The sequence below is a fragment of the Oreochromis niloticus genome, linkage group LG6 (assembly GCF_001858045.2).
Source record: "Oreochromis niloticus isolate F11D_XX linkage group LG6, O_niloticus_UMD_NMBU, whole genome shotgun sequence".
Classification (NCBI taxonomy): domain Eukaryota; kingdom Metazoa; phylum Chordata; class Actinopteri; order Cichliformes; family Cichlidae; genus Oreochromis; species Oreochromis niloticus.
Window position 1 is genome coordinate 1,006,526 of NC_031971.2, and position 26,794 is coordinate 1,033,319.

The 26,794-nt window shown below is 39.8% G+C and overlaps 2 protein-coding genes and 1 long non-coding RNA gene across 3 annotated transcripts in view; 1 reads left to right on the forward strand and 2 right to left on the reverse strand.

Moving 5' to 3' along the window:
• LOC100711262 (malate dehydrogenase, cytoplasmic) overlaps positions 1-26,794 on the forward strand; it is an 868,968-nt gene that overhangs the window by 805,779 nt on the left and 36,395 nt on the right. The window lies entirely within an intron of this gene.
• LOC109200566 (potassium voltage-gated channel subfamily H member 1-like) lies at positions 7,039-24,900 on the reverse strand. The gene is made up of 2 exons (XM_025908338.1): positions 24,236-24,900; positions 7,039-11,959 (listed from the first exon to the last, which is right to left on the reverse strand). Exons 1-2 carry the CDS (start codon positions 24,293-24,295, stop codon positions 11,120-11,122), a joined length of 900 nt encoding a protein of 299 aa, XP_025764123.1. The 5' UTR covers positions 24,296-24,900; the 3' UTR covers positions 7,039-11,119.
• On the reverse strand, positions 18,817-21,284 carry LOC112847197 (uncharacterized). Its single transcript, XR_003220606.1, has 2 exons — positions 20,208-21,284; positions 18,817-18,851 (listed from the first exon to the last, which is right to left on the reverse strand). It is a non-coding gene; the product is annotated as an uncharacterized LOC112847197 (long non-coding RNA).

The following is a 26,794-nucleotide window of genomic DNA, read 5'->3' on the forward strand; positions in this document are numbered from 1 at the left end:
GTCTTCATCCATTTCATTGTCTTCATCTGATTATTTCTTGTTTAGCTTCTTTCTCTCTTCAAGTGCTCCTATAGGCTTCAGAAAGTGAGGGAAGTTGCATCTTTACTTTAAACTGAGTTATTTTTGTTGTTTTTGTTTTGTTTTTCATCTTTTCTGGCTCTTTTCATTGATTTCTTTTCCTTTGGTACTTATCTCTTTTCCGCCTCCACTGTAAAGCCATCTAACTAAGCATCTTCAATACAAAACCTCTTGACTCATCTCAATCATTTCTCCTGTTATTTGTTTAATCTTACATTGTAAATTCTTTTAATCCCTACCCAAGCCTACTACATCTTCCTCCTTCATAACAGCTGTTTTTTACTGACTGGTTGCCAGCATACTTAAGAAATCAGAGGAACCAGTTAATATTCTCCTTGTTTGTCCAGCATGTAACAGCTAGCAATAGCAGCTCATTATTATCTGAGAATAATCAGGCTGGGCTGATCATGAGCAGCAATGTCACAAAAGCTCCCTTCTGTCTGTTACAGCATGAAAAGAACCATTCATCTTAAAGCTCTGAGAACTATTACTAAGTTGTTTAAAACTTATAAGTAGATCTACAAGTTTACAGGACTGTCAAACCAGAACACATGCGTCAAATTCATCAGGAGTTCTCACTCTGAATCTCTTAAATAGTTTAAAAGTTAGCAGTTTTAAACTGTAGGAATCCCAGTCATTGTTGTTCATATCCAAGCAGTTTCTTACCTAATCATTCAACCTAGCAGTATTCCCTACTTCTGCATTATGAACACAACAGAAATAAGTCCTTACCAGTTGACCCCACACATTTGTTAGGTTATGCCCCCGGCAGCCCTGCAGAGGTAGATATATGATCCCCACTGCAGTTTTTTCCTCACACACCAGAAGGTTCAGCCAGGATGCAAAAACAAGTCTGATAACAAACAGAAGGCCTTGACCTGTTCAGGTGGTGTGTATGTGTGTTGGGGTGGGGGACAGGGGGTAGTGGCATACACACACACACACACACACACACACACACACACACACACACACACACACACACACCTCTGTAGGGGCAAAGGCATACTTTAAAAAGGAGGGCCCACTCAGCAATTCTGACTGCAAATGGCAATGGGTGATCCCGAGCTCAGCTAGCCTGTTGACAAGTTAAGCCAAATATGCAGGTGAAATGCTGCCTTTCCTATTTTTAACCTGAAACTAAGTTTGAAGTAGCGATGGACTGAACTGAACTCTGTATTCATTTAATTGATTTCAATGCATTTGGAGAGTTTAAAAATGAAAACTGTTCAGCTCCAGAAGAAATATCCACACCGCTGGTAAGCTAAAGATGAAAGTAGTGAAATGTGAAACCAATTAAATTGTTTGTTTCAAATATTCAAAACATTTTACATCTAAGTATTTTTGCATTTAATTCCTAATTGCTTAAACAGATTGTTAAAGTTTAATGTCAGGATGACTACAGTGACTATGTTATAACATAAGTTTCACTAATTACTATGCGTTTAGGTAGCACCCTGATTACTAAAGTTGTGAAGCAATAGCAATCCTGAGTTTAATGAGTTCAAAAACACTCAAATTTAAGCTCACTAGAATGTTGTGCTGACGACACTAAAGTGTCTTTTTCAAACTATTGCCAATGTGTTATTTCCATATGAGTTATTGTGTTCATGTTCATGTTCATGTTCATCTAGCTAAAACACTTTTTCAAGTCTAAGTCAAGGAAAATGTCACCACTGTTAAGATTTCATCAGGGATTTATTATTTACTGCCAAATATTCTTACCAAAGCAACACATTTTAGATCTGTACTATTCAGTGTCTGTCTTAAAATTAAACAATAAACTTTAAATCTATTTTTTGGTACTGTGAAACTACTAATTTTATTTATACATCTTTTTATTTATACGTCCATCCATCCATCCATCAGATCATCCATTTTCGTCTGCTTAACCAGGACCGTATCATGGAGGCAGCAGCCTCAGCAGATAGGCCCAGACCTCCCTCTCCCCAGGTACCTGAGAAACATCACGGCAATCCCAGACCAGGCGAGATATATAAACTCACCAGCATGTCCTAAGTCGCAGGAACACCACGCAGGAGGAGCCCAGGAGGCATCCTTGTCATCCTTTATACATACAATAAGCTTATTTTCCAAGTGTCTAATTGATTTTTAAAATGTCCCTTGTCTAAGAAGGAGTAACCTGCAGGAAGTGGAAGCTGTTTATTTGTAGCCCTCTATGGCACTATGGCATGAGTATAATACAAAAAGGATGGAAAAACAGGAAGTTGGTTGTAGATGTATTTTTTCTTCTCAGTCTGACAGGATGACCCTCTTGTTTGTTCTCTGCTGCAGTGAGGAGGAGGACTGGCACTGCAATACAGATCATCAGTTGAGGAGGAGAAAGAGGAATGTGGGAACAGGGAACAAGAGAGGGAGAGGGCTTTGCAGAAAGCTTTTTTTCAAGGGTGAGGTTATGGGGATCCCTGCTGGAATAGAAAAGATTCAGAAAAAAAAGATCCAGAAAAAGGAAAAGTAAGCAGAGCTTGGCCCAGAAACAAAGAGGCAAGCCGGATGCGGATCTGAAGCAGGCTGTGTTTTTATGTTGCAACTGATTTCATTAGTGAATTTTCTGTTGTATTCAGGGATTATACGAAGTAAGATTTCGCTTTGTCGTAGTAAGCATAGACTGTATCAAAAAGTCTATGGTTACTACGCCATTGTGATGCCACCAACTAGCAAGGTCAAAATGACACAGTGCATGCTCATGGGTTAATGCTTTGTCCTGTATCGAAATGTTGCATTCCATAATAACTTAAATTAGCAGCTGATAGCTTTAACTTAAGGAAAGTGAAACTGAGGTCACAAGGGATTTTTCACGGACTTCTAAATAATCAGACACATTTTTTCCACCCTGAGGAGTAGTCCCCTTTTGGTACACTGTAAATAATTAGAATACAGTTACTTTGTTGAAGTAAATGGATTACACGGCGGTCTTTCCCTGTTTCATATGTCAGGCTATCTCCTCTCTAATTTTGGTAATTCCATGCATTGCCGGAAACCCAAACAAAACACACAATAAGAGGCTCTAATGTAAGTATCCTGTTAATGTTGGTGGCGTCAGTTACACAGTGGACCCGGAGCAAAGACAACAGAGCCAGCAGTGCCCAGGCAGGAATGCATCATTTGTTACTTGGAAATTCCGACACCACTTCACATTTAAAGAAGAAAGGGATGGCCGTGGAATGCATACTCTGTTTGCCAGCAACCAAGCTGCTCTTGGCATCAAAAGACTCCACCTCCAACTTAAAGAAACATCTGAGAGTAAGATGTTTTTTTTAAAAACTAACGTTATCCTATTGCAACTACCTTGGTAGATACCTGGATTATGTGACACTTCAGTATCATCGATGTGCTATTGCTGTGTGGTTTATTACTATTAATGAAGGCTGCATTAAAACCTGCTAGCTGCAGGTTTTAATATGCAGTTCTGAAAGCAGACAGAACAGTACATTTGCATAATGACTGAAACCAGCCCAATGAAGGAACAATGGGCTGGGAGGTCAGTTCCCCAGCTCTCTGTGAATGGTACTCATGGCCATTGATCAGTGGGATTTGATCAGTGGGCTTTGATCAGTGGTTTTTGATCAATGGTCATGAGAATTTGCATAATACTGACCTCCCAGCCCATTGTTCCTCACTGGGCTGGTTTCAGTCATTATGCAAATGTACTGTTTATAAGATAAAACTGCAAAACTGCAACTGGGAAAAACTGGGAAAACTGCAGTAAGCTGAGACTGAAGAAGTCACTTGGATGAGTGATGAAACGTTTCTCCCACTTTAAATGCTACGTCCAGATGAACAGAATCAACTTTTGTAGGTTAGAAACATATAATAATTTATGCTTAGAGATATGTAATCATTTGTATGTTGATAGAATGTCTCATCCTTATTTAGGTCTGCTGGCATACCTTATACACATCTTAAGTTCATGGGAAGGTCACATCTTGTTGTGATATATGGTATGGCAGAACACACACACTCTATATCTGTTCAGTTAAAGCAGTCGTTTGTCTTAGGTGGACTGCTGCAAGGAGGACTCCCACTGTTCTCCTGGGAGACTCCTGGATCCAGCTATCTTGGGAGTTGTGTTCCTTTGCAGACAACATAGTGAAATATTGTGATGCCTGGCTGAGCAGGTTTCACAGGGTTATATTTTGAGCCACACACACCACCGCATACAAATATACACACACACACACACACACACACACACACACACACACACAGGCGTATACTCTGTTCACACACATGCCTGTTTAAGATGTCACGTGTTAATGAAACTATGCATATTCATGTAACCACAATAAAAGGGAGCGCTACGGGAAGTCGGCCAAGGTTTTGACGAGGTTCAAGTGAAAGGAACAGTGCACGACCTCAGTCAGCCTCCCTCGCGCAAGATCACACAAAGAGCTCTGTCTTGTGTCTTGTTTTGCTGCTGCAGTTGGTTGTCTCATTTGTTCCAGCAAAGGTTTGTGTTAGGTTTGTCTAGGCACAAACCTATTGCTGAAACAACCGAGACAACGTACTGCAACTAGCAAAAGCAAGATGCAAGACACCAGAGCTCTTTGTGTGATCTCGTGCACGAGGGAGGCGACCGAGACAAGCGCTGTTCCTGCCGCTCGAACCCCAGTCACTCTCGGTCAGCCCCTCCGTAGCACTGCTCTTTATTGTGGTTACATGAATATGCATAGTCTCATTAACATATAACATCTTAAACAGGCATGTGTGTGAACAAATAGTACCAGTCTGTGTGTATGTGTAGGTATACGTGTGTGAATGTGAGTGTGTGTATGTGTGTACATGGGTGTGTGTGTGTGTATGTGTCTGAGGGTCAAGATATGACCCTGTGAACGACTCCCCAAAGCTGGTGCCAGGAGTCCAGCAGTCCACCTAAACAAAGGGCTCTTATACTTAAACTAAAAATAAATTGTATTGAAACAGTCAACACAATAACTTTTATACAGTTATCTATTTAAAGTGGGTTTTGTCTTTTTACCTTTAAAGATTTCAACTGAAATACATTAAGTCGCAACAAAAGGTTTCTACTTCTATCTGTGTCTGTTACTGTGAGCAACAACGTTCTTCTTCCAAAAAATAAACAGCAAAGATACAAGTACAAAGTGTCTTGATGACATTTGATGTGATTTTATCAATTTTCTTTGTGCTGATACAGTGTCACTTCATAACAAGTGAAAAATGGAAACAGACCTAACAACAAACAAACAAAAGCAAAACAAAATCTATCTATTTATTGTTATCTATCTATCTAATATCTCTATTTAAACATTTAGGTGGTCGTCATGCACAGGTGACAGTCGCAACATATATGTGACTAACAGAAAATGGTAAAGTTTAGAGAAGAGGCTTCAGAGATCCAGCTAGGTAACAAGTAACAGTAGTGAAGTAACAAGGCATTCAGCTAGATTTAAGCATTTCCTTTTGAAAAACACATTTCACAAACAAGCTTCATGCAGGGATGACAATCAAAATGCATCAGTGTTGATAGCAGTTCCCCCGCAGGACAACATGACCTTCACAACTTAACACAAATAACAACCAGTCTCTCCATAAACACAGCATATATGGCAATAGTTGCATATTATGACACATTATCACACTGAGAGAGGACACACCAGATACCAAGCTGGGATACATACATCTCAGGTTATTATTTAGACAAGTCAAGAGGGTACATTTTTGACATTTTTTGAATGACACACTTTATTTTATGTGCTTATAAGTAATACTTTATCAGATTTGTCATGAAGCCTGACGTTTGAAATTTTACTGTAAAGTTTTCAGTTAAAGTTTATAGTTGGTACAGTTTTAGTGTTTTCTTCATGCTTGCAGACAACACAGAGCTTACATAATTTACATAATTTCCTAGGGATTAATAAAGTATTCTGATGCTGATTAAAGTTGCAGAACAATATATGCAGGATGCATTTTTTAATAGAGGCAATATTTCTATGTTGGTTCTCAATCATCCATTTAATGGTAGTCTAGGCAGCTTGGAAAGAAAATTAAAGAAGTCCAGTTGCTTTCTTTCCAAGCTAATAGAGACATTTAAATGATGTGAGGAAAAGTTCAGTGAATAAACACCTTCTACTGCTTAGTATGAAAGAATGTACCACATGTACATTCTGTTTTGTCAGTGGAGACCCTTGTTTACATAAGAAGACAATACACTTTACAATTTATGTGGACACATGATGTAAAGCTTATACTTCAATTTGTTCAACTGCATGGTCCTGTGTGCTGTAAAGTCCATATTTCTTCAGATATTGGTCAAAATTTGTATAATTAAAAGTTAATTATAGAAATAATTTTACTAGGTAACAGGTGATAATAGGTGTCCCTACCTACCATAATAATGTGCACATCTAGCTAAGGTTTGGCCCATCTTTGGCCATATTAGGACTTTCACTAGCTTACAAACAGTAATTGATGAGAAAAAGAGATGAAATCCAAACTGGAAGCTGGCTCCATAGTTGAGGGGCATGAAACAAGTAAGCCCACAGTCTGAAAGCGAAGTGCTCTTATGGAGTGATATAATACTATAAGGCCATTAAGATAAGATGGGGCCTGATTATTCAAGACCTTGTATGTGGTGAAAAGGATTTTAAATTTGAATAGGGATTTAACAGGCAACCAATGAAGAAAAGCCAATATAGGACAAATATGCTCTCTCTTTCTAATCCCTTTAGGTACGGTTCCTTCCGCAGTTTGGATAAACTGAAGGGTTTTCAGGGCGTTTTTAGACATCCTGATACGAACGAATTACAGTAGTCCAGCCTAGAAATATTTTAATATTTTAGAGATATATTGTGCAAATGGAAGAAAGCCGCTACATATTTGTTTAATATGCGCATTGAAGGACGTATCCTGGTCAAAAATTACTCCAAGGTTCCTCACATATATATATATATATATATATATATATATATATGTATATATAATTTTTGTATTTTTAATCTGTTTTTAAAGTTAAGCACATCGATCAGTCCTTGACCTTCAACAACCATGACCTTCACCTTTAGCACAGTTTAGATGAAGAATCATTAGCGCATTAGTGTGTGTAACTTGGCCTCCTACAAGGAGGGATAGCGATTCTTATGAATTGTTAATGGATGATGGACACTTCACAATGACATAAATTTTGTCTTTGGCTAGATAATCTAAAATGTTATTGTGGCCTGGAATTTTTCACTGCTGTGAACACACCTTAATATTAGTGAACGAAAGTAAAAAAAAAGAGAAAGAAAGAAGAAAAGAAACTAATGAGAGTTGATGAACTGCCAAAACAGAAGTAGTGGTGGCTTAAAAGAATCAACAAGTTATGTTGACTGAAAACACAAAAACTTTAACAGAAGTAAACCAGTGTTTGCTAAAGTAAGGTAAAGTAAAAGAAGATCTGGCAAGTGATTTTTTTTTTCATAGGAACTGTTTTAAATTACATATTAAATAGTAAATTTTTAAAAATCCAACAAAGATTGAGGGGTCAGAAGAGAGAAAACACGTTTCTCCTGAAGGAGGCACTGACTGACATACACAGAAATATCTTATTCAATAGCTCTAGTAATCTAAATGAAGAGACATTATTTAAATTCTTTCTGTCAAAATGGTGTCAAATATGAATGAATGCAGCTTTAACTATTTGTGTGATATTAATTGCATAAGACCTTAAGTTTAATCCTCTTTTTAGCTTTTTAATATTTTGTATAGTATGTTATTCTATCTTATCTTATTCTATTCTATTGTTTTTTTCTTTTTTCATAATTTTTACTGCTCTTAACTTGTGCTTTCTGCTGTGACCAAAAAATTTCGTACGTGTGGGACTCATAAAGGTTTATCTTATCTTACATGTGGATTGCGTTTTCTTTTTAAATTAGTTTTAAGGCCCCTTGCTGCTTGTGAGGGCATCCACTCATTTTAATAAATCCCTTAAACAACACAGATAATCTACGGTAGGTTGAGCAGGTTTTATGACATAAATGAAACTTCACCTTCAGAGTGTGAACTATCCAAAGACAACAGATAGCATTTAGGCAGTAAAAGCCTAACTGTGTTACCATTCAGTGTCCAGAACCTCAGCTTCTTTACAAACAAATAGGTAGTTTAATAAGTGTACAATACTTGCCAAAACGTGGTTCTCTGCATATATTTTAGAAACACATAGGATTCTACAAAAAGTCAAAGACAAAGATTATGACATAAGGTCAGTTAAGACCAGCTCAGAACAACAACATCATTTACTTTATAAAAATCCTATCTTTATCTGTTTTCTAGAATGAAAAAAAGTAACAAGAAACAGAAAAGTTGCCTCCTACACCACCCTAAATACAAGCTACAGTGAGGGCCTTTCTAAGCAAAAGGAAAAACAAAGTGTCCTATATTGACAATATTGGTCAAGAAAGCACCAGCATTAGCAAGTTGGCTCTGATCATCTCGTTATAGTAAAAGTTTACCAAGTTAACTTTTGTGGCCCTTGCTTTAAATATGGTAGCTGTCTAGAGTATTCTGTACCACTTCACTTATTCTGTCTAATTTGCATCTTGAAGTCACCTCACATGCAACAGGTAAAACTACAGCCTTGTGATGCACAAAGAATATGTATTCAGATTATTAGTAGGTGGGAATAGGGTGGGAATAAAAAAATGCTTAGGTTTTCTTTAGCATATCATTTAATATTACTAAACGTTTCTTGAAAGTGTAAATGAAACATATATGTATGTTAAAACATACTGTATATGTATTTCAATAAAAGTCAGACACTCAGGCAACCAGCGCCATCTGAATTAAGATTAAATATAGTGACTAACTGGCTATTGTTAAAGAGTCTTCAAATAAAGGTTATGTTTAAGTAAAAACACACAATTTTATGTAGGCAATCTAAGAATTCTAAAATAACTTCATCGTAAGGCCATTGTGTTCATTTTGGATAAATGTTTTACATTAATTCTGGACCTAAAACTCTGATTCCAACTATCAGAGAAATTTCACTTCAGTCCCAGCTGTCTGAATGAAGACTGGGACATTCAGTCATTTTCTTCTCTAATAATAGAGGAAAATCCTGCAAATCCCCAAGTCAAGTCATTGGCTGAAACTATGGTCAATTCTGTTTCAGCAGCTAGTTTAAATCATTCTTTTGGTTGGTGCTAAAATAAAAAAAATAAAAAAAGTCAAATTTTGATACACACATCAATCAAGCGAGATCAACATTACGGACAAAACAGTGAAGCCACCTTTACCATTTCAAAAAGTTTAAACCCACCATTGCACTGAAAGTGTCATTGGGACTGTCATGATTTGCCTTATTCCAGTCAGTCTGTGATACAGTCAGGTCCATAAATATTGGAACATTGACACAATTCTAACATTTTTGGCTCTATACACCACCGCCAGTGGATTTCTAATGAAACGAACAAGATGTGCTTTAACTGCAGACTGTCAGTTTTTATTGGAGGGTATTTACATCCAAATCAGGTGAACAGTGTAGGAATTACGACAGTTTGCATATGTGCCTCCCACTTGTTAAGGGACCAAAAGTAATGGGACAATTGGCTTCTTAGCTGTTCCATGGCCAGGTGTGTGTTATTCCCTCATTACCCCAGTTACAATGAGCAGATAAAAGCTCCAGAGTTCATTTGAAGTGTGCTATTTGCATTTGGAATCTGTTGCTGTCAACTGTCAAGATGAGATCCAAAGAGCTGTCACTATCAGTGAAGCAAGCCATCATTAGGCTGAAAAAACAAAACAAACCCATCAGAGAGATAGCAAAAACATTAGGCGTGACCAAAACAACTGTTTGGAACATTCTCAAAAAGAAGGAACGCACTGGTGAGCTCAGCAACACTAAAAGACCCAGAAGACCACGGAAAACAACTGTGGTGGATGACCAAAGAACCCTGGTGAAAAAAACACCCTTCACACCAGTTGGCCAGATCAAGAACACTCTCCAGGACGTAGGTGTATGTGTGTCAAAGTCAACAATCAAGAGAACACTTCACCAGTGTGAATACAGAGGGTTCACCACAAGATGTAAACCATTGGTGAGCTCCAAAAACAGGAAGGCCAGATTAGATTTTGCCAGACGCCCTCTAAAAAACCCTTCACAGTTTTGGAACAACATCCTATGGACAGATGAGACCAAGATCAACTTGTACCAGAGTGATGGGAAGAGAAGAGTATGGAGAAGGAAAGGAACTGCTCATGATCCTAAGCATACCACCTGATCAGTGAAGCATGGTGGTGGTAGTGTCATGGCGTGGGCATGTATGCTTCAAAACTCATTGGACAGCGCTTCACAGTGCAGATGGACAATGATGCATGCATGCTTGCAAGCATGCTGCAAAAGCAACCAGAGTTTTTGAAGGGAAAGAAGTGGACTGTTTTGCAATGGCCAAGTCAATCACCTGACCTGAATCTGGTTGAGCATGCATTTCACTTGCTGAAGACAAAACTGAAGGGAAAATGCTCCAAGAACAAGCAGGAACTGAAGACGGTTGCAATAGAGGCCTGGCAGAGCATCACCAGAGATGAAACCCAGCGTCTGGTGATGTCTATGTGTTCCAGACTTCAGGCTGTATTTGACTGCAAAGGATTTGCAACCAAGTATTAAAACATGAAAGTTTGATTTATGATTCTTATTCTGTCCCATTACTTTTGGGAGGCACATATGCAAACTGTTGCAATTCCTACACCGTTCACCTGATTTGGATGTAAATACCCTCAAATAAAAGCTGACAGTCTGCAGTTAAAGTACATCTTGCTAATATCATTTAAAATCCATTGGCGGTGGTGTATAGAGCCAAAAATGTTAGAAATGTGTTGGTGTCCCAAAATTTATGGACCTGACTATCTCAAACAGAAGCGTAATGCTGAAAACATAAAAGGTGCTTTTGCTGTCTTTATGTTCCAGGTATCATATGGTATATGATACCATACAGACAGCATAGGATGAGTATGCTGAGTATGATATGACAATGATGAATCACTAACCACAACCACACTTATGTATGTATCCGAGGCATCTAATTTAATTGAAGCTGTCCTTATCAGAGTCAGGAGATGGTGGCCGAGAGAACTCGAAAAAGGACCCAGATGATTTCCTTGATTTAAGAAGTCGTAGCACCTCTGTAAGCTGTGTCTCCAGCACTGTCATGCGACTGTTCAGAGATCTGATGTCTCTTTTTAATTCTTGTTTGAACTCGAGGATAGATGCTTGCACACTCTGCTCTGGTATTGAACAAAAGACCCTCTTTTCATCAGACTGGACTGGGCTCTGCTCCTGTGGTGTTCTGACACTGCCAACATTATCTAAGCGGAGATCACTCTTTGTGATGCCACTGTCACATGAATCTGTTTTCCTTAGAGACACCTCGTTGTGACACTTAGTTCTATCAGTCAGCATTTCCATGGACTCAGCCTTGGAGACACTGCTCCATGACTCAGCTTTCACAACTGACTCTTTGAAACGTCCCCACCCTTTAGCTTTGGGTGGCTCTGCAGATTTGCAACCAGTTAGGCTGCCATTTTGGATGGCGGGAACATGAAACATGGCTTGACTGGATGCCCTGGATGATGAAGATGTGGAGGAACTGGTGGTTGCAGCTTGGTTCTCAGTTACTACGACAATACTAGTAGAGGCAAGCCTCTCTGGACCTCTGGATGGCTCCAGGTGAATAACACCTTTCTCGACATCACCAGTGGCCTGACTACCCCGCTCAGCAGCGAGACGGGCTTCCTTCTGCTGCCGGAAACGCTGAAAGAGTCGTCGAACTGGGTGGTCTGGTGGGAGGTTGAGAGGAGCCTCATTCTTCCTTTTCAGCATCTCTTCCTCTTCACGTTTCACATCACTGATCTTCCGAAAGATAATCTGTTAAGAGATAGACCATACAGGTAGTTATTGCGTCTCAAAGAATCAGTACTGTGGTACTGATACTGATGAATCTTCTTTATCAGCTTTCCTATTTGGCTTTAAAAGTACTTTATTTATAACGATTTTCCAGTCTTACTGACCACCTAAACCATTTAAATGACACATAAATTCACTCCATTCCCACATCTAAAACACTTACACTGCCACTTTATGCTGGAGTTACTGTGTTGTTTTAACCTATAATGTGTTTAAATTCTTTAGACTTTTCTACTATTACTTATTCATTTATTTATTTATTTATTTTTAGAAAGGTAATGGGCAGTAGACTTACCCATTTTTTTTATTTTTCCTATTTTCTTGGTTATATTTTGCCAACGAACTGTTTTATACAAGGCAGCTTATAGCTAGAATTGTAAACTCGTTGACTCATTGGGTTGTCTAGAATGATTACTGAACTGAAGCCAGATGATGAAAAGATATCTTGGTTATAGAGAACTTGTTTTATTGTACAGGCCCCATGTATTAAACTGGAAAATTTATTAAAATTCCCCAAGAATTTTGGTTTGTCTTCATACAGTTTTCTCGTCAATGAACAGGAAATGTAAATTATTGAATAGGCTATTTAATATCAGCCTTTATTATCAACACAAAAAGAAAATTTGTGTTTGGTCAATTATTTATTTGCTGTAACAATGCTTCTTTGTAATAAATTTATTTCCTCTTAAATGATACCACAGTTGTTGGAAAATGCGTTTGTGGCTTGAGCTGCAGAGTTGAAAAATAAAAAAAGTTGCAAAATATTTTCTGCCAGTGCCACAACAGACTGATCTGTTCGATTATTCTCTCAAACATAAGGATTATGAAAAGTTACATTCAAGCTGTCAAAGATCACTCAGGTAGGAAGGATGTGTACCAAAGTTCAGTGCATATTAACACTGAATTCAAATCAAAAACAAAAGATCAACACAATAGAAGATTCCACAGGGCAGGATTATCTACAAATGATATTCCAGTACAGTTTGTGTCTTTGTTCCATAAACAGAGACACACACAAACAGAAAGAGAGAGAAGAGATTGAGAGCACTAAAGGAGAAAGAGACAGAGAGAAAGTGGTGAGCTGACAAAGAGAGGACCATAACAGTATCTACCCCCACCAACAGGACCAGGAGACTGCCAGTTACCCACTGACCTTGTGAGAATGTTGGGATGTCTACAGTATGGTGTACATTTTAGGACATCCTCAGGTCTCAGGAAAAAAGCTGTCAGGTCTCAGGTCTCAGACAAAAAAATGTCAGGTTTCAGGAAAAAAGCCATCAGGTCTCAGACAAAAAGTCATCAGGTGTCAGGTCTCAGACAAAAAGTCATCAGGTCTCAGGTCTCAGAAGTCAGGTGTCAGGTCTCAAAAGTCAGGTCTCAGGTGTCAGGTCTCAAAAGTCAGGTCTCAGGTGTCAGGTCTCAGAACACAAGCTATCAGACAGAGAGAAGCCTCCTTCAGGTGGCGCTGTAGTCAGGTCCCAGCCTGTAGAAAACATGGACAACACTACAGCACTTACTCCCACTGTATAAAAATGAAGCCAAAATATCCCGCTTGTAGATGCTGCCATGTTGTACTTTTGGACCCCGAGTCTGCACAGTAGCGACTTGAGGTGGAGCGTCTGCGTGACGCTCCCGTCCACACACCTGCTGGATGTGACCACAAACACGTCCCCTATGCTTTTTACGTAGCCCGGCTGCTCCAGTTTATCTGCTGATGGGTTTACCGTGACTGACGACTCGTTCAATTAAGGTAAATACAACCATGTCACTATTAAAAACCACACAGCTTATCATCTTCTAGTTTTACAACATCTAAAATCACTCTGTTGTTAATTCGTGTGCTAGATTAGCCACTAGCATATACAATGTGTTGGAGGCTTGTTGCTAGCTAGTTAGAGATGCTACACACCTGTTACTCTAATAGTCTGCAATTTTGAATGATTCAGCACTCCTTAGTTTTTGTTATCCAGTTTTAGACAGAGATTAGATCAGCTGCCCAATTCACAGAGGCCCAGAGTTACTGTTAATATCAAAAATGTAATACTGTCCTTTGAGATTTTAACATACGACTGAAGATTCAAACACTTTTAGACCAATTATACTGACATAGCACTCCACAGCCTGCTAACAGGGAAACTTTAAATAAAGACAGCAGCAGAAGGTTTCATAGTAGTGTAATTTTAATTTGTTCTTTTCATTTAATAATAGCTTCCACATTATTATCAACAGCTACATTCACCCTGGGGGGAAACTAGTGAGGGAGACCATCAGGACCAAGCCGGGTTTCCTGGGTCCAGAGATTTGGAGAAACTTCTTCCCTTTCTTTCATCACAGCTGTCCTGTGCCAGATGTTCTGTTTACCCACTGAGAGAGGCATCATTTAACAAACACCAGGAAGACTGAAGCTCATCACATTGATCAAGCAGGACTCATGATCTTCACCAGCAGCTCCCTCACAGGAAAATCTTCAGCACTCCTCCGTAGGCCTGCCCCAGAAGATTGTCTCTCTTCCATAGCATGTCTTTCATCCTGTTTTCTTTCTCTCACCCCAACCGGTCGCAGCAGATGGCCCCGCCCCTCCTTCAGCCTGGTTCTGCCGGAGGTTTCTTCCAGTTAAAAGGGAGTTTTTCCTTCCCACTGTCTCCAAAGTGCTTGCTCATAGGGGATCGATCATATGATTGTTGGGTTTTTCTCTGTATCTACTGTACAATATAAAGCGCCTTGAGGTGACCGCTGTTGTGATTTGGCGCTATATAAATAAAATTGAATTGAGTTGAATTGATTTGGATACACCCAGCATTTCATGAACACTGTGATGGAGACCTTTGGTTTGTGTAATGTTTTAAATACTCGGATAATCCTCAGAGACTTCTGGATTTTTACATAAAGATATTATACTCAGTCCTGTAGAAAGTTATATATTTAATATTATGTTCTCTGGTTACTCTGGTATGATTGACTCTGAATTACTTTATGGTAAATAACACACTATTGGCAGAAAACTGTGAAAGAATTCCAGATCAGAAGTTTTTAGTTCAACATACAAGTGACGACCTTTGACCTTCATCAGGTTTTATTTAATTGTGTCAGAGAAAATCTCATGTGGTCTTCATGCAGCTGAGTACATTCAGTGTTTAAAACAGAAGCTGTGCAGGTCTGAGATCAGCAGCTTTCTGAAACACTAAACTGAGGTACTGTTAATGCTAATATTTAGTGACACAGTTACATGGGTGATCAATCCTTTTGACTTTTTGTCTTTAAATTTATCAATAAAAACAGCTGCAGCTTTCACTGACAGCACATGTGGTACTTGAACCTTTGTACTGTTTTCATCAGTTAATTTTGTAGTTAACATGTGAACATGTTGGATGATCTGTCTGCTGTCATTGGATGGTGCTGAGGTCTGAATCTGAGGGCAGCTCCTGTAATCACAACGAGAACAGAATCATCACAAACTGAAATATAAAGTTTATCCCTCAAAATTGAAATAAAAGTGATCCTTCTCTGTCCTCACACTCAGGATCTGAAGTTCTATTCTTACATTTTTTCAGTTCTACATTTCTGCAGACAACAAACATTAATGCTTCAAATGATTTATTTCAAACGATGTAAGCTGTACTGAGTACTATACATTTAACTGTGAACAATACTTCATTAAGAATTACCCAGAATGTTTTTTAACCTGAATATTTGAAACAAACTTGGTAAGAAAAAAAGTCAGTGCTAAGAAAGTCATTAGTGGAAAAATTAAACATGAATATTAAGCTGCCAAACGGCCGTAGTTGGTTTCAGTGCATAAACATTAGGCTTTGCTATTTTTATCCATAGTTAATGATTAATGAGAGGTTACTTAGGTGCAAGCTTCTTAAGTGCAAGCAGGGGTGATTCTAGGATCAGAGCTTTGGGGGTGCTGAGCACCCAGAGAGCTGCCCAGCCAGGCAAGATAAACTTTACTCGTCACAATGAGACTTCTTCCCTGTCTCTGTCAATCCCTGCATCCTTAAATGTCTCCAGTTGTCCTGAGTTCTTTCTGACTGTCTCCTTTGTGCATTTAAACCCCTGTTCCTCCCTGTCCTCGTCATCTGTTGTCTTCGTCTCCGTTATCAGTCATCATAATTTTACCATCTCTGTGCAAGTCTGCAAATTTCTTTATTAAATCATAAGATTCTTAAATTCATCAAGTCTCTCTGTGCCTGGGTCCTCGTCTCAAAACATGGCATCACTGTTTTGTACATTTTAACACAATTTAATCCCACATTTGCGAAAGAAAAGCAAAACACTTTTTTTGAAAAGTCTGTAACAAAACCATCAAATCTGATAAAGGTTATTTAAATGCTGCAAAAGAAGAATGGATTGGAATAAAAACAATACATATCCTAACCTTAATTACTGGGGGTGAATAATGAATGATGCTCATAGTGAGTAAGAAGTAAACTGAGTGCATTTTTTGGACAGAGATTCACTTTTAATGTGTATGTATAATATAATACAGATACATAAAAAACACTCCCAACTAAACCCGGTTCTTGTTGAGAACTGGTTCCCACTGTTTCAATTCCTTAGAATTGTTTGCCATTTTTGCAAATGATTCCCTTATCGATTCCAGTCGCCCCGAATGACGTCACCACATTGCGGAGCGTCATTTACCTGGCAGGAAACATGACGCCTAAGCGGCTCAAACGCTCAAAAGTTTGGTTATACTTTACGAGAACGGATGACAACAGGGCAACTTGCAATACTTGCAAAGTAGATATTTCATTTAAGGGAGGAAACACTACGAATATGCAAAAGCATTTGCTCACAAAACACGCGATAACCTTAAATGAATGTCGTGTTTTTAATTCCGCTCCGGACTCGTGAATCTCAACCCAGCAGCAGCGGTAACGTTTGCACGTCCTCTCCCGTTAATACGGCAAGTAAATAATCAGCTAACAGTGCATATTATGTTAGCGCAATCTGCCTTATTACAAAACCTGCCATTACTGTGCGCTGTATTTAGGTGACCATGATGAGAGAGACAGACAGAGTCTGGCTGGCTCAGATGCTGGCAGTTCTCACTGCAGTCTACCGGTAGCGTCTCCTTTCAGGCCAGGATAGACGAATTTCACCGAGCAGTGACTAAGTTTGTGGTCAAAGGCTTGCACCCATGTGCCACAGCAGATGCCCCCGATTTTTGGTAAGTGAATGTGTTTAATTGTAGGTAGGGACATTACTGGATATTCTTGTGTAATTGCTACAGAATAATTTATGTTATACTTTGTTATTGCTACAGAAGAATATTTATTTTATTTTACATTTACAATTTTTTTTCCTGGGGACCCTGTGACACCACATTGAAGAGCCATAGGCTGTGGATCTCTTAAGATCTCACTGTTGGGTTTGTAAGGCCATGTTACTCCTAAATTTCTATCTTGTTCAAACAGAAGATATAAAACAAAGTTCTAAGCTAATCGACCTTAGTGTTCTCCTTTCTTAAAAAGAATCGAAAAGAGAATCGATAAAGAATCGAATCGTTAAACAGAATCGAAAATGGAATCGTGAATCTTGATGGAATCTTATCAACACCCATCCCTACTCCCAAAACAGAATAAATTATTACAAATAAATTATCACAAAATATTAATAAAAAACTATAAAAATGGAGGCAACTTTGCCTGTGGTAGAATTTATACAATGTATGAAAAAATCTTTACTGCAGATACTAATTTTACTAATTCAATAATACTAATTTTGTGTTGTAAGATTTATGAGTTTCATGCTTTCATAGTGGTACTTGGGAGAGCTTGACATTTTTATCAGGTGGTACACACTGTAAAAAGTTTGAGAAACACTGATAAGTGTATGTGTGATTAAGATTAAGGAACTGACCTCCCAGCCCATTGTTCCTTCAGTGGGCTGGTTTCAGTCGTTATGCAAATGAACTGTTTATAAGATTGGGGAAACCTGCAGTCAGCTGAGACTGAAGAAGTCACTTGGATGAGTGATGAAACGTTTCTCCCACAAAACGCTACGTCCAGATGAACAGAATCAACTTTTGGAAAAGTGTATGTGTGCTTTTGGAAAACATTTAAAGCTACAGTACAGAATCTTTGAAACAAGCTAGCTTAAAACATTTTTAGAATATAAACAGAGCACTCTGCTTCTCTTTACAGCTCCTCACTCCACCAGGGCTCTGTTTGGCACTTTCTGATAGTGTGCAAATGTGATGTATGTACTGCGGCAGTCATACAGACAACTGGACGGTCCAAAAGTTGGCCTACCTATTACTGGCTGAGGTTTTAGTAGAGCTGTGGCTGAACCACATAAAAATATATCATTAATTTTAATCTCCCCAATCCATTATAATGTTATGTTGGAATGTTGTTAAAGAGAGTCAAAAATGTTTCAACCCAGTTTGTTTTGCAGATTCTGTACAGCAGCTTTAATATAGGGAGGACACAACTTCCAGATTGTATGAGTAAAATCAGGGTTTTTCTCTTTGTCAGTTTAACAGTTTCTGTTTTGCCTGTCACTATTCCCTGTCTGTTTTCTTACCTGGTTCTTCCTGACCTTGTACTTTCTCCTCACGTTCCCCTCTTTCCCTCTTTGGACTGACAAATAGATTGTATTCAATTAGATGAAAAAATTACATTAATATGAAAAAATACTATTAAGATCACTAACAAAAAGTCCTCTCAGTGTACTTTCAACCAAAAGGCAAATAACCAAACCACATGAACATCTAATAAAAGATATAAATATTGAAACACTGATCTAACGTTATTCTTGATTAACGGATCATTTGATTTTACACTTTTACCTGAATGTTGCTCCTTTTCTTGAAAAAACTTCCATTATGAACCTGGCTGTCTCTCTGTACACACACACACACACACACACACACACACACCGGGAGTTATAAGGTTAATGGGCATTCAGTCAGTAAGCTAGTTAGTATCCATTTCAAACAGGACAGTGGTAACAACAGTAGGCTACGGACAATTATACGTTTTAGATTTTAAATAGGATATATACATTTCAATGGGAGCAACAGGACGGTCAAATGTTGCTGATTTTACTACAGAGCAGGACGGATTGTAGGTAGGGTAGCAAACATCGCCGGAAAACATGTTTCCCACACTGCAGGTTACCTGGGTGTAATGTTTTTCAGCTAAAAAGAAACATGGTCTGACTCCTACCTAACTATATAAAGAGTAACTTAGGGTTAAATGCAGCTAATATGTCATGTTTTAAGCCAGGCACTTACAGCTCCGCTCCGCCTCAGCCACCATCGCTCTGGCAGCAAGGGCAGTGTTGCCAACTCCTCAGTAAGGAAAATCGCTATTGGTTGTCCTAAAAGTCGCTAGAAGTCGCTAAATGACGTCATCACCTAATTTGCATAATTGGTCATGCTAATATAATTGTAACCTATGTTGTTGGAGAGAGAAATAACATCGTGGAAGAGACATAAAGTGAGTAAAAAACGTCCTAAATGCATTTAGAGTTTATTTAGAACTACAAATTAAATTTCTTTTAGCAATTATTGTTTTTTTTAATGTCATAATTCCAACCCTGCTCCTTTACCCGGGCTTGGACTGGCAAGAGTGATCCGAAATAGGCACTCTGGTGGAGTTACTTTGTGTGTGTGTGTTTATAAGTAGTTTTAAACCTTGTGATCCACAAAACAGCATAAGAGTAAAAGAGTAAAAGAAGAACTGACTGTGTTACAACACCCGCTGCTTGTTGAGAGTAAAAGCGCTACGCGCTTTCACGTCTTTTTTTAGCGACTGTTTTAAGAAAAAAAGTCGCTAGGGGGTCTGAAAACTCGCTAAATATAGCAACAACACTGGCAAGGGTGCTAGAGCCAGAGTCGGGGAAAGGCGAGCTGGAACAAACCATTTTGGGGGGGGGGTTATCTATACTTTTGTTGTTAAAATGTTACGTCTCAACCAAGTACTGTATGCTTTTTATATTTTTAGTAGTGTGTCACACAAACAGCAAATATTGTCAAAAAAAAGTAAGAAATCTTTGGGGGTTAGTTAGTGACTGAGCAGCCTGGTGCTTTTCTCTTGATTTCTTTAATCAGGCTAAATTCATTCACCTGCACGGATTAGCTAAACGGACTTTACAAAACAAGTTTCCCCGACGGCCGAGTGCTCATCTTAAATAGGTCTCAGGACATAGCTAAGGACGGGGGTTACGGATTAGCTTACAAACACGTTTAACTTACCGAAAAAGTGCGGCGGAGCCTCGGGTCCTTCTGTCGGGTAGTCCAGTATACTGAAGAACACCTCAGCCTGTCAGCTTAAAACAGTCGGCCGTGGTTTTGTAACGTAAACACTTGAGGTCCTCTCTGCACCCCCGCTCTATCTGCCATTCCCACCTGAGACCTGACTTTTGAGACCTAAATTCTGACACCTGACTTCTGATGCCTGACACCTGAGACCTGAGAACTGACACCTGAGACCTGACTTCTGAACACTTTTTATCCGAGACCTGATGACTTTTTTCCTGAAACCTGACATTTTTTTTGTCTGAGACCTGAGACCTGACAGCTTTTTCCACTGTACTACAGTGGAATTCTTTTACCATTCCTTTATCCAGGATGGCAGAATGAGTAACCTGCCGTTAACAAATTTTCCACGCTTGGGACTAATAAAGGTTATGTTATGTTATGTTATCTTATCATATCTTAGTTTGACTCCACCCTCCCAGTCCACTAACTACTAGATGCTCCTCCCAAGGTGTCTAGCTTCCATTTTGCTGGCCACCAATAAACTGCACTGATGGCAGGGTCCTGGAAGGATGGCACAAAGGACTCGACAGGACAAAGGATAACTGAGAAATATGAAAAACTTTCTGAATTCTTTGTGACTCCTCATATTTATTTCAGGTGAGTAGACACAGGGTTGATTGTGGACTTGATTTCAATGGACCAATGAATTTAGGAGAGAGATTCTTAGATTCAGAATGTAATGCGAAGTTGAAATGGGTGAAGGATACCTAGCTTGATGAATGTTCAAGCGCTTAGCTGACTGGAGGTAGACAAGGTTTTTGTGACTTGACAGGTTTTTCGCCCCCTGCAACCAATGTCTCCATTCCTCAAATGTCAGTTTTATAGCGAGCAGCTCATGGTCTCTGACATGATAATTCCTTTCTGCGGGAGAGCGATTGCAAGAAAAGAATGCACATAGATGCATTTTACCTGTGTCCTGTTGGGAGAACACTGCTTCTAATCTGGAGCCAGAGGCAAGGGCGTAGATTTGGTTTTGGCATTGGTGGGGACGGATGATTCAACCACCGAACCCTGCCCTGTTTCTTTTTTTTCCCTTTTTGTCTTTGCTTCTTGATTAAAAAAAGGAGAAATATACTTGCCTACATATGCTATTCTACATGCTTTTAAACCATTTAAAATCACAATTCATAATTTTATATGTGAATTATATAATGTGAAATTACTATTAAACAAATGACTAAGTATTTTAGACTTTATTTTACTTCAGCCATATTCCATATAAATCAGGTATCATACAAAAATAAAAATAGCTTCAAATACTGTCATGACAATAAAAGAATATGACTTTAAGGACAACATTACTTCAGTTATAGTACACCAACATCTCTTATACATTAGCACTAAGTGAACACTGAATGACCTGGTGGTTTTTGTCCATAAAACTACTCATCTAAGATTACCACAAAGTAAAAGATCTCTCAGTAAAATTATGCAACATTTTAGGCACACTATTGCCCCGATCAAATCAGTGAGCTGGGATTTTTTATTCTAAACATGAACTACTGTTACAGCAACAGACATGGACTACTGGTGGCCCACACAACAACTCAATGTCCACTATGAGAAGGAGCCAAACACATGCCTTCTCCTCTCGTTAACTGAGATGAACTGCTGGCATATTTGTTTTACATCTATACTGTCCAGTCTCTCCTGGTAGACATGGCAACACGTTATTCATGGTTACATACAATTTTAGACTGATGTGGGCCAAAGCCTAGCACATACTTGCCAACATTGAGACCTCAGAATTAGGGAGACATTCAAAAGGGCTGTTGGCAGTGTTGGGGAGTAACGGAATACATGTACCGCCGTTACGTATTTAGAATACATAATATGTCACGGAGCAAAAACGGGAGCTGGAAGCATGTAAATATAATAATAACCACTGCAGCCAAGAAGAGTGCCTGACGAGCCCATTTGTAAGTAAGCTATTAAGACTCAACTGTACACTGTGTTCGTGTTTTCCTCCGGAAAAAATAAGTTCCGTTGGAGAAGCCTTTCAACGCCTCTCTCTGTCTCTGGCAAGCAAAGTTGATCCAGACAACAAAGTGAAGCTAGTTTTCGGCTACCAGCCCGACACGGAACCCACCGTATTAGCCAGAGGTCCCTTTACTACGGTTCGGAGCCGCGGACCTTCAGTATCAGTAATAAATCACAGCAATAGTACATTCACGTAGTTGTAAACAGCACGATAATATATTAAGTAATCCAAAGTATTCAGAATACGTTACTCTCATTGAGTAACGTAACGGAATACGTTACAGAATACATTTTGGGGCATGTATTCAGTATTCTGTAATGGAATACATTTTAAAAGTAACCTTCCCAACACTGGCTGTTGGTGGGGGGAGTGGTATACATATACATATATATACAAAAAAACTTGAATCTTACAGTGTTTATTTATCGGATAAAATAAGTTAAATGTCACCGTTATTATTGTCCGGCCAGAAACAGGCTGGGGGTGTCCAAATTCAGAGGCTGTGTCCACCTGAGGACCTTGCCTTCGCGATCTAAGTGGGCCGGGTCCTCCGAAAGCCAGGTAGACCGGAAATGAGCAACTGTGAAATTGGACGGGAGATTTTCGGGAGGGGCACTGAAATTCGGGATTCTCACGGAAAAATCGGAAGGGTTGGCATGTATGGCATAGCATAGCCTGTAACGTTATTATGACGGACACATTTTATGAGTGAACTTGACTTTAAGTGACTTACAGGTTTCTTTGAAAAATACTTTCTTATATCCACGTTCTTCCTTTTCGCTGCCATCCTCCTCTCCTCCTTTCAGGTCCTGGCAGCGCAGGCTTGCCGCTGCTAAAACTAAACAGAGCTCCCTGAAAGGCACAGCCAATCACATTGGCCATATTTGTCAAATGAGGTAGGACTCCAGTAGAGAACGTAATTTAACTCTTTCTGCACCACTAGGTGAATGAGACGTTGACAGATCGTTTTTTTTCTTTCTATCGGGTTTGTTTTTCTTTACTCGAAGAGATCAAATTATTGGTGGGGACATGTCCCTTCTTGGCTGGGGGAGTCCCACTGAATCACTAGTCCAGGAGAACTGAGATTAGCCAAGGGTAGGGCTATTTCGCTGAAATTGCAACTAAATCAGTGGTAGAAATTTGGAAAACCCAGTAATCTCTGAAGCTTTTTCCTATACACTTAGGAGGTAGAGAATCCCCCTCCTTTATTCACGTCAGATGTTACGCACTATGCAGGTCCAGTTTGACAAAAATAGTAGCCTACTGAAAGAGCTCAAAAACAGAGGACACCAGAGGTAACTGTAACTTTGTAAAGTTCTGAAATAAATACCAGAATAGTGACTTACCTTTCCTTTCTTGCTGCCTGTACATTGGATCTTTTTTCCAGTGAATGTAAAAAAAAAAACTGAAAAATTAAACTGAGTTTGTTCCCTGTGGCTTTTGGATAAGGAAATAGGTCCATCATTCACTTATGTTCAGCGCATAAGTGTTGTCTGCACTTATGCGCTGAACAACATTTCAGTATCTGACCTGGGTTCCTGGGTGGGGTGCTTGTGGGTGTTCCACCAGGAGACTCTGTCATCCTACTGGGAAACCTCAACTGAGCTGTCAAGTGATCACCACCTAGTAGTGAATTAGCTCAGGTGGTGGTGGAAGCTGGACAGGCCAGGCGCATCTAAACATATGGACAGGGTGCGCAGGGAAAGCCTAGCAGAGGCTCCGGACCATGAGATCTTCAACTCTCACCTCTGGCAAAGCTTCGACAGCATTCCAAAGGAGACTGGGGGCATCGAGTCCAAATGGACCGGCAGGCCAAACTGAATGGGGCTCAGGCAGTGTCTTCAGACAAAAACTTAGGTTTGGCAGGAGTTCAGTGAGGCCATGGAATCACTGCCCCGAAGCAAAATCGTCAGGTGACTAAATAGGGTAAAGCAGTGGTAGGAGTGCAGCTGATTTCCGTGGACGAGTGGGGACAACTTACTGTATCACTGACGATGAGGTCACTAAGGCAGTTAAACAACTCCTTGGTGGCAGGGCTCATGGGTTGGATCAGCCTGAATTCCTGAAGGCTCTGGATGTTGGAGCACTGTCTTAGTTGACACACCTCAACAATGTTGCGTGGAGATCTGGACTGGCAGACCAGGGTGGTGGTTCCATCTTTAAGAAGGGTTAGAAGGGTGTGCTCCAACTATAGGGGGATCACACTCCTCAGCCTCCCTGAGAAAATCTATGCCAGGGTGCTGGAAAGGAGAGTCCATCTGTTAGTTGAAAGCTTGGACCACTGGATCAGCTCCTTACCCTCTCGAGGATATTTAAGTGTGCATGGGAGTCCAAGCAGTCTATGTTTTTGGAGAACGTGGATTTGGAGAAGGCATTTGACTGTATTCCTCAAAGTATTCTGTGGCAGATGCTTTGGGAGTATGGAGTGGATTTCACTACGGCTGCCCTTATAAATAGATATAAATACAAATACATTTGGAAATTGGTCAGCTTGAATGTGAAGTAAACCAGGCTATAACAGATTACAGTATAGGAACTGAAGGTTACTTTACAACTGCCCATGCTGTAAAACCTTAAGAATGTTGGTAAATGACTTCAATGTACAATTAAAGCTGCAAGCAGCGTTATGAGGGCCCTCGCACCCCGGCGCCTCGAGCCACGGCCAACACCTAAAACCAGCACGTCCGATCTGATGTCACATTGATGGAATTCATGCATTTAACCACCAGCTAACATTTCATCTCATTCAATCATGATTATTGTCGTCTCACTAGGTGGCGCTCTAACCATTACTGACAAATGGCATAACAAACATTTCTGAGCTCGAGTCTCATCATGCCTGTGAAGTTTCGGAGAGATTGGACATTGTGTTTTTGAGTGACAGCAGATTACTGCTTCTTGGCGAGGGATTGAAACTCCACGTGCTGCCATGACCACCCCGTTTCCTTAAACGTAAAAAGCTCCGCAATTGAACATCACAAAGGTTGATAGATTCCCCACACTGGAGATCGCGTTAATCTGATGAAATCCCTTGGAGGAGTTCGCCAAGGAACGGTGCCTGAAAAGAGGGGAAAATGTTGCAAAAATTACACATTAATTTTAAAATGGCTGACTTCCTGTTGGATTTGGGATATTGCTCCAAGAGGCTTTTTTGTACATCTTGATATCTCCTATAAGCTTGCCAGGTTTCAGACTCATACATAAAATACAGAGCAGGGGCTGATGTTTTGAAATTTTGTAGGGGGCGCTGTAGAGCCATTTTGCGATATTCAATGAAAATGATCACATAACCAGAAAGCTTTCATGACATTGGAGGAGTGCACAAAATTCCAAGACTTTTTAAACTTTCCAAGCCCCTCAAAAGCCACTTCATTGTTCATGGTGAACCGTGTAGCCACCAGGGTGCGCCGTTCCGTTTAAAATCACAATTTCCTCACTGAAGCATCATGTGAGACTGATGGTGACATTCATCGCTTTTGAGGTGGCCGCGATGTACCTGTGAAAATCAGTACAACAAAATGAAAGACATCACATTTCCTGTTCCCACTAGGTGGTGCTCTGCGTATTCCTGACAATGGGCACATCAATCTGTTCAGGGTGGGTCTGACATCTCTTCTGTAAAGTCTGGTACTGATCAGACTGGATTTCATTGAGTTATACTAATTTGTTTCTTCATGGCGAGACATCAAAGTTCGCCATGCTGCTGGGGTCACACCCTTTCGCGAAAACTCACAGTTTTCACTGTAACCCAAGACCAACTCCTTAAGGCTTTCCTGGAGAAATTTGAGGCTGCAGATGTCACCGATCACAATACTGTACTCAGAAGTGTAAAACATGACACTTCCTGTTCCCACTAGGTGGCGCTGTCCCTGGTGTCAAATATGACAGTTGAAATATGTTCAGGGTTGGAGCCTTATCATATGTGTGCTCTTTGGTCCAGGTCGGACCATGTATGACAGAATGAGAGACAATAAGATTTTCATGGCGAATCATCGAAATTCGCCGTGGCGCCACGGCCTCACGGTATCGCGAAAACTCAAAAGCTCCGCAATTTAACATGGCCCAAGTGTGTAGTTGACACTGACCAAAGATGAAGCTTATACGACCAAATCCCAAGGAGGAGTTCGAAGAAGTTCGAGGCATGGAAATGGCAAAATTAGAGCCAAAATGTGACCTTCAATACAAAATGGCGGACTTCCTGTTGGGTTTGCGACAATGGCCCCGTTAACTTTTTTGTTCGTCTTGGCATGATACACATGTGTGCCAGATTTCATAAATGTAGCTCAAACGATGTGTTCGTAGGGCTGCATTTAACAAGGCATAGGTGGCGCTACAGAGCCATTTCCCAATGCTCATATGTAAAACCATTAAAATACAAAATTTTTCACCAGACTTGGCATGTGTGCAAAATTTCATGAGTTTTTGAGCATGTTAAAGCCCTCAAAAAGGCAATTCATTTCAATGAAAAATAATTATAATAATAATTAAAGCTGCAAGCAGCGTTATGAGGGCCCTCGCACCCCGGCACGTCGGGCCACGC

Coding starts and splice junctions, on each gene's coding strand:
- LOC109200566 (XM_025908338.1), bottom strand. CDS start 24,295: ATGAGCCCTGCCACCAAGGAGTTGTTTAACTGCCTTAGTGACCTCATC. Junction 11,960..24,235: donor ACCTCATCGTCAGTGATACA/GTAAGTTGTCCC, acceptor ATCTCTTAACAG/ATTATCTTTCGGAAGATCAG.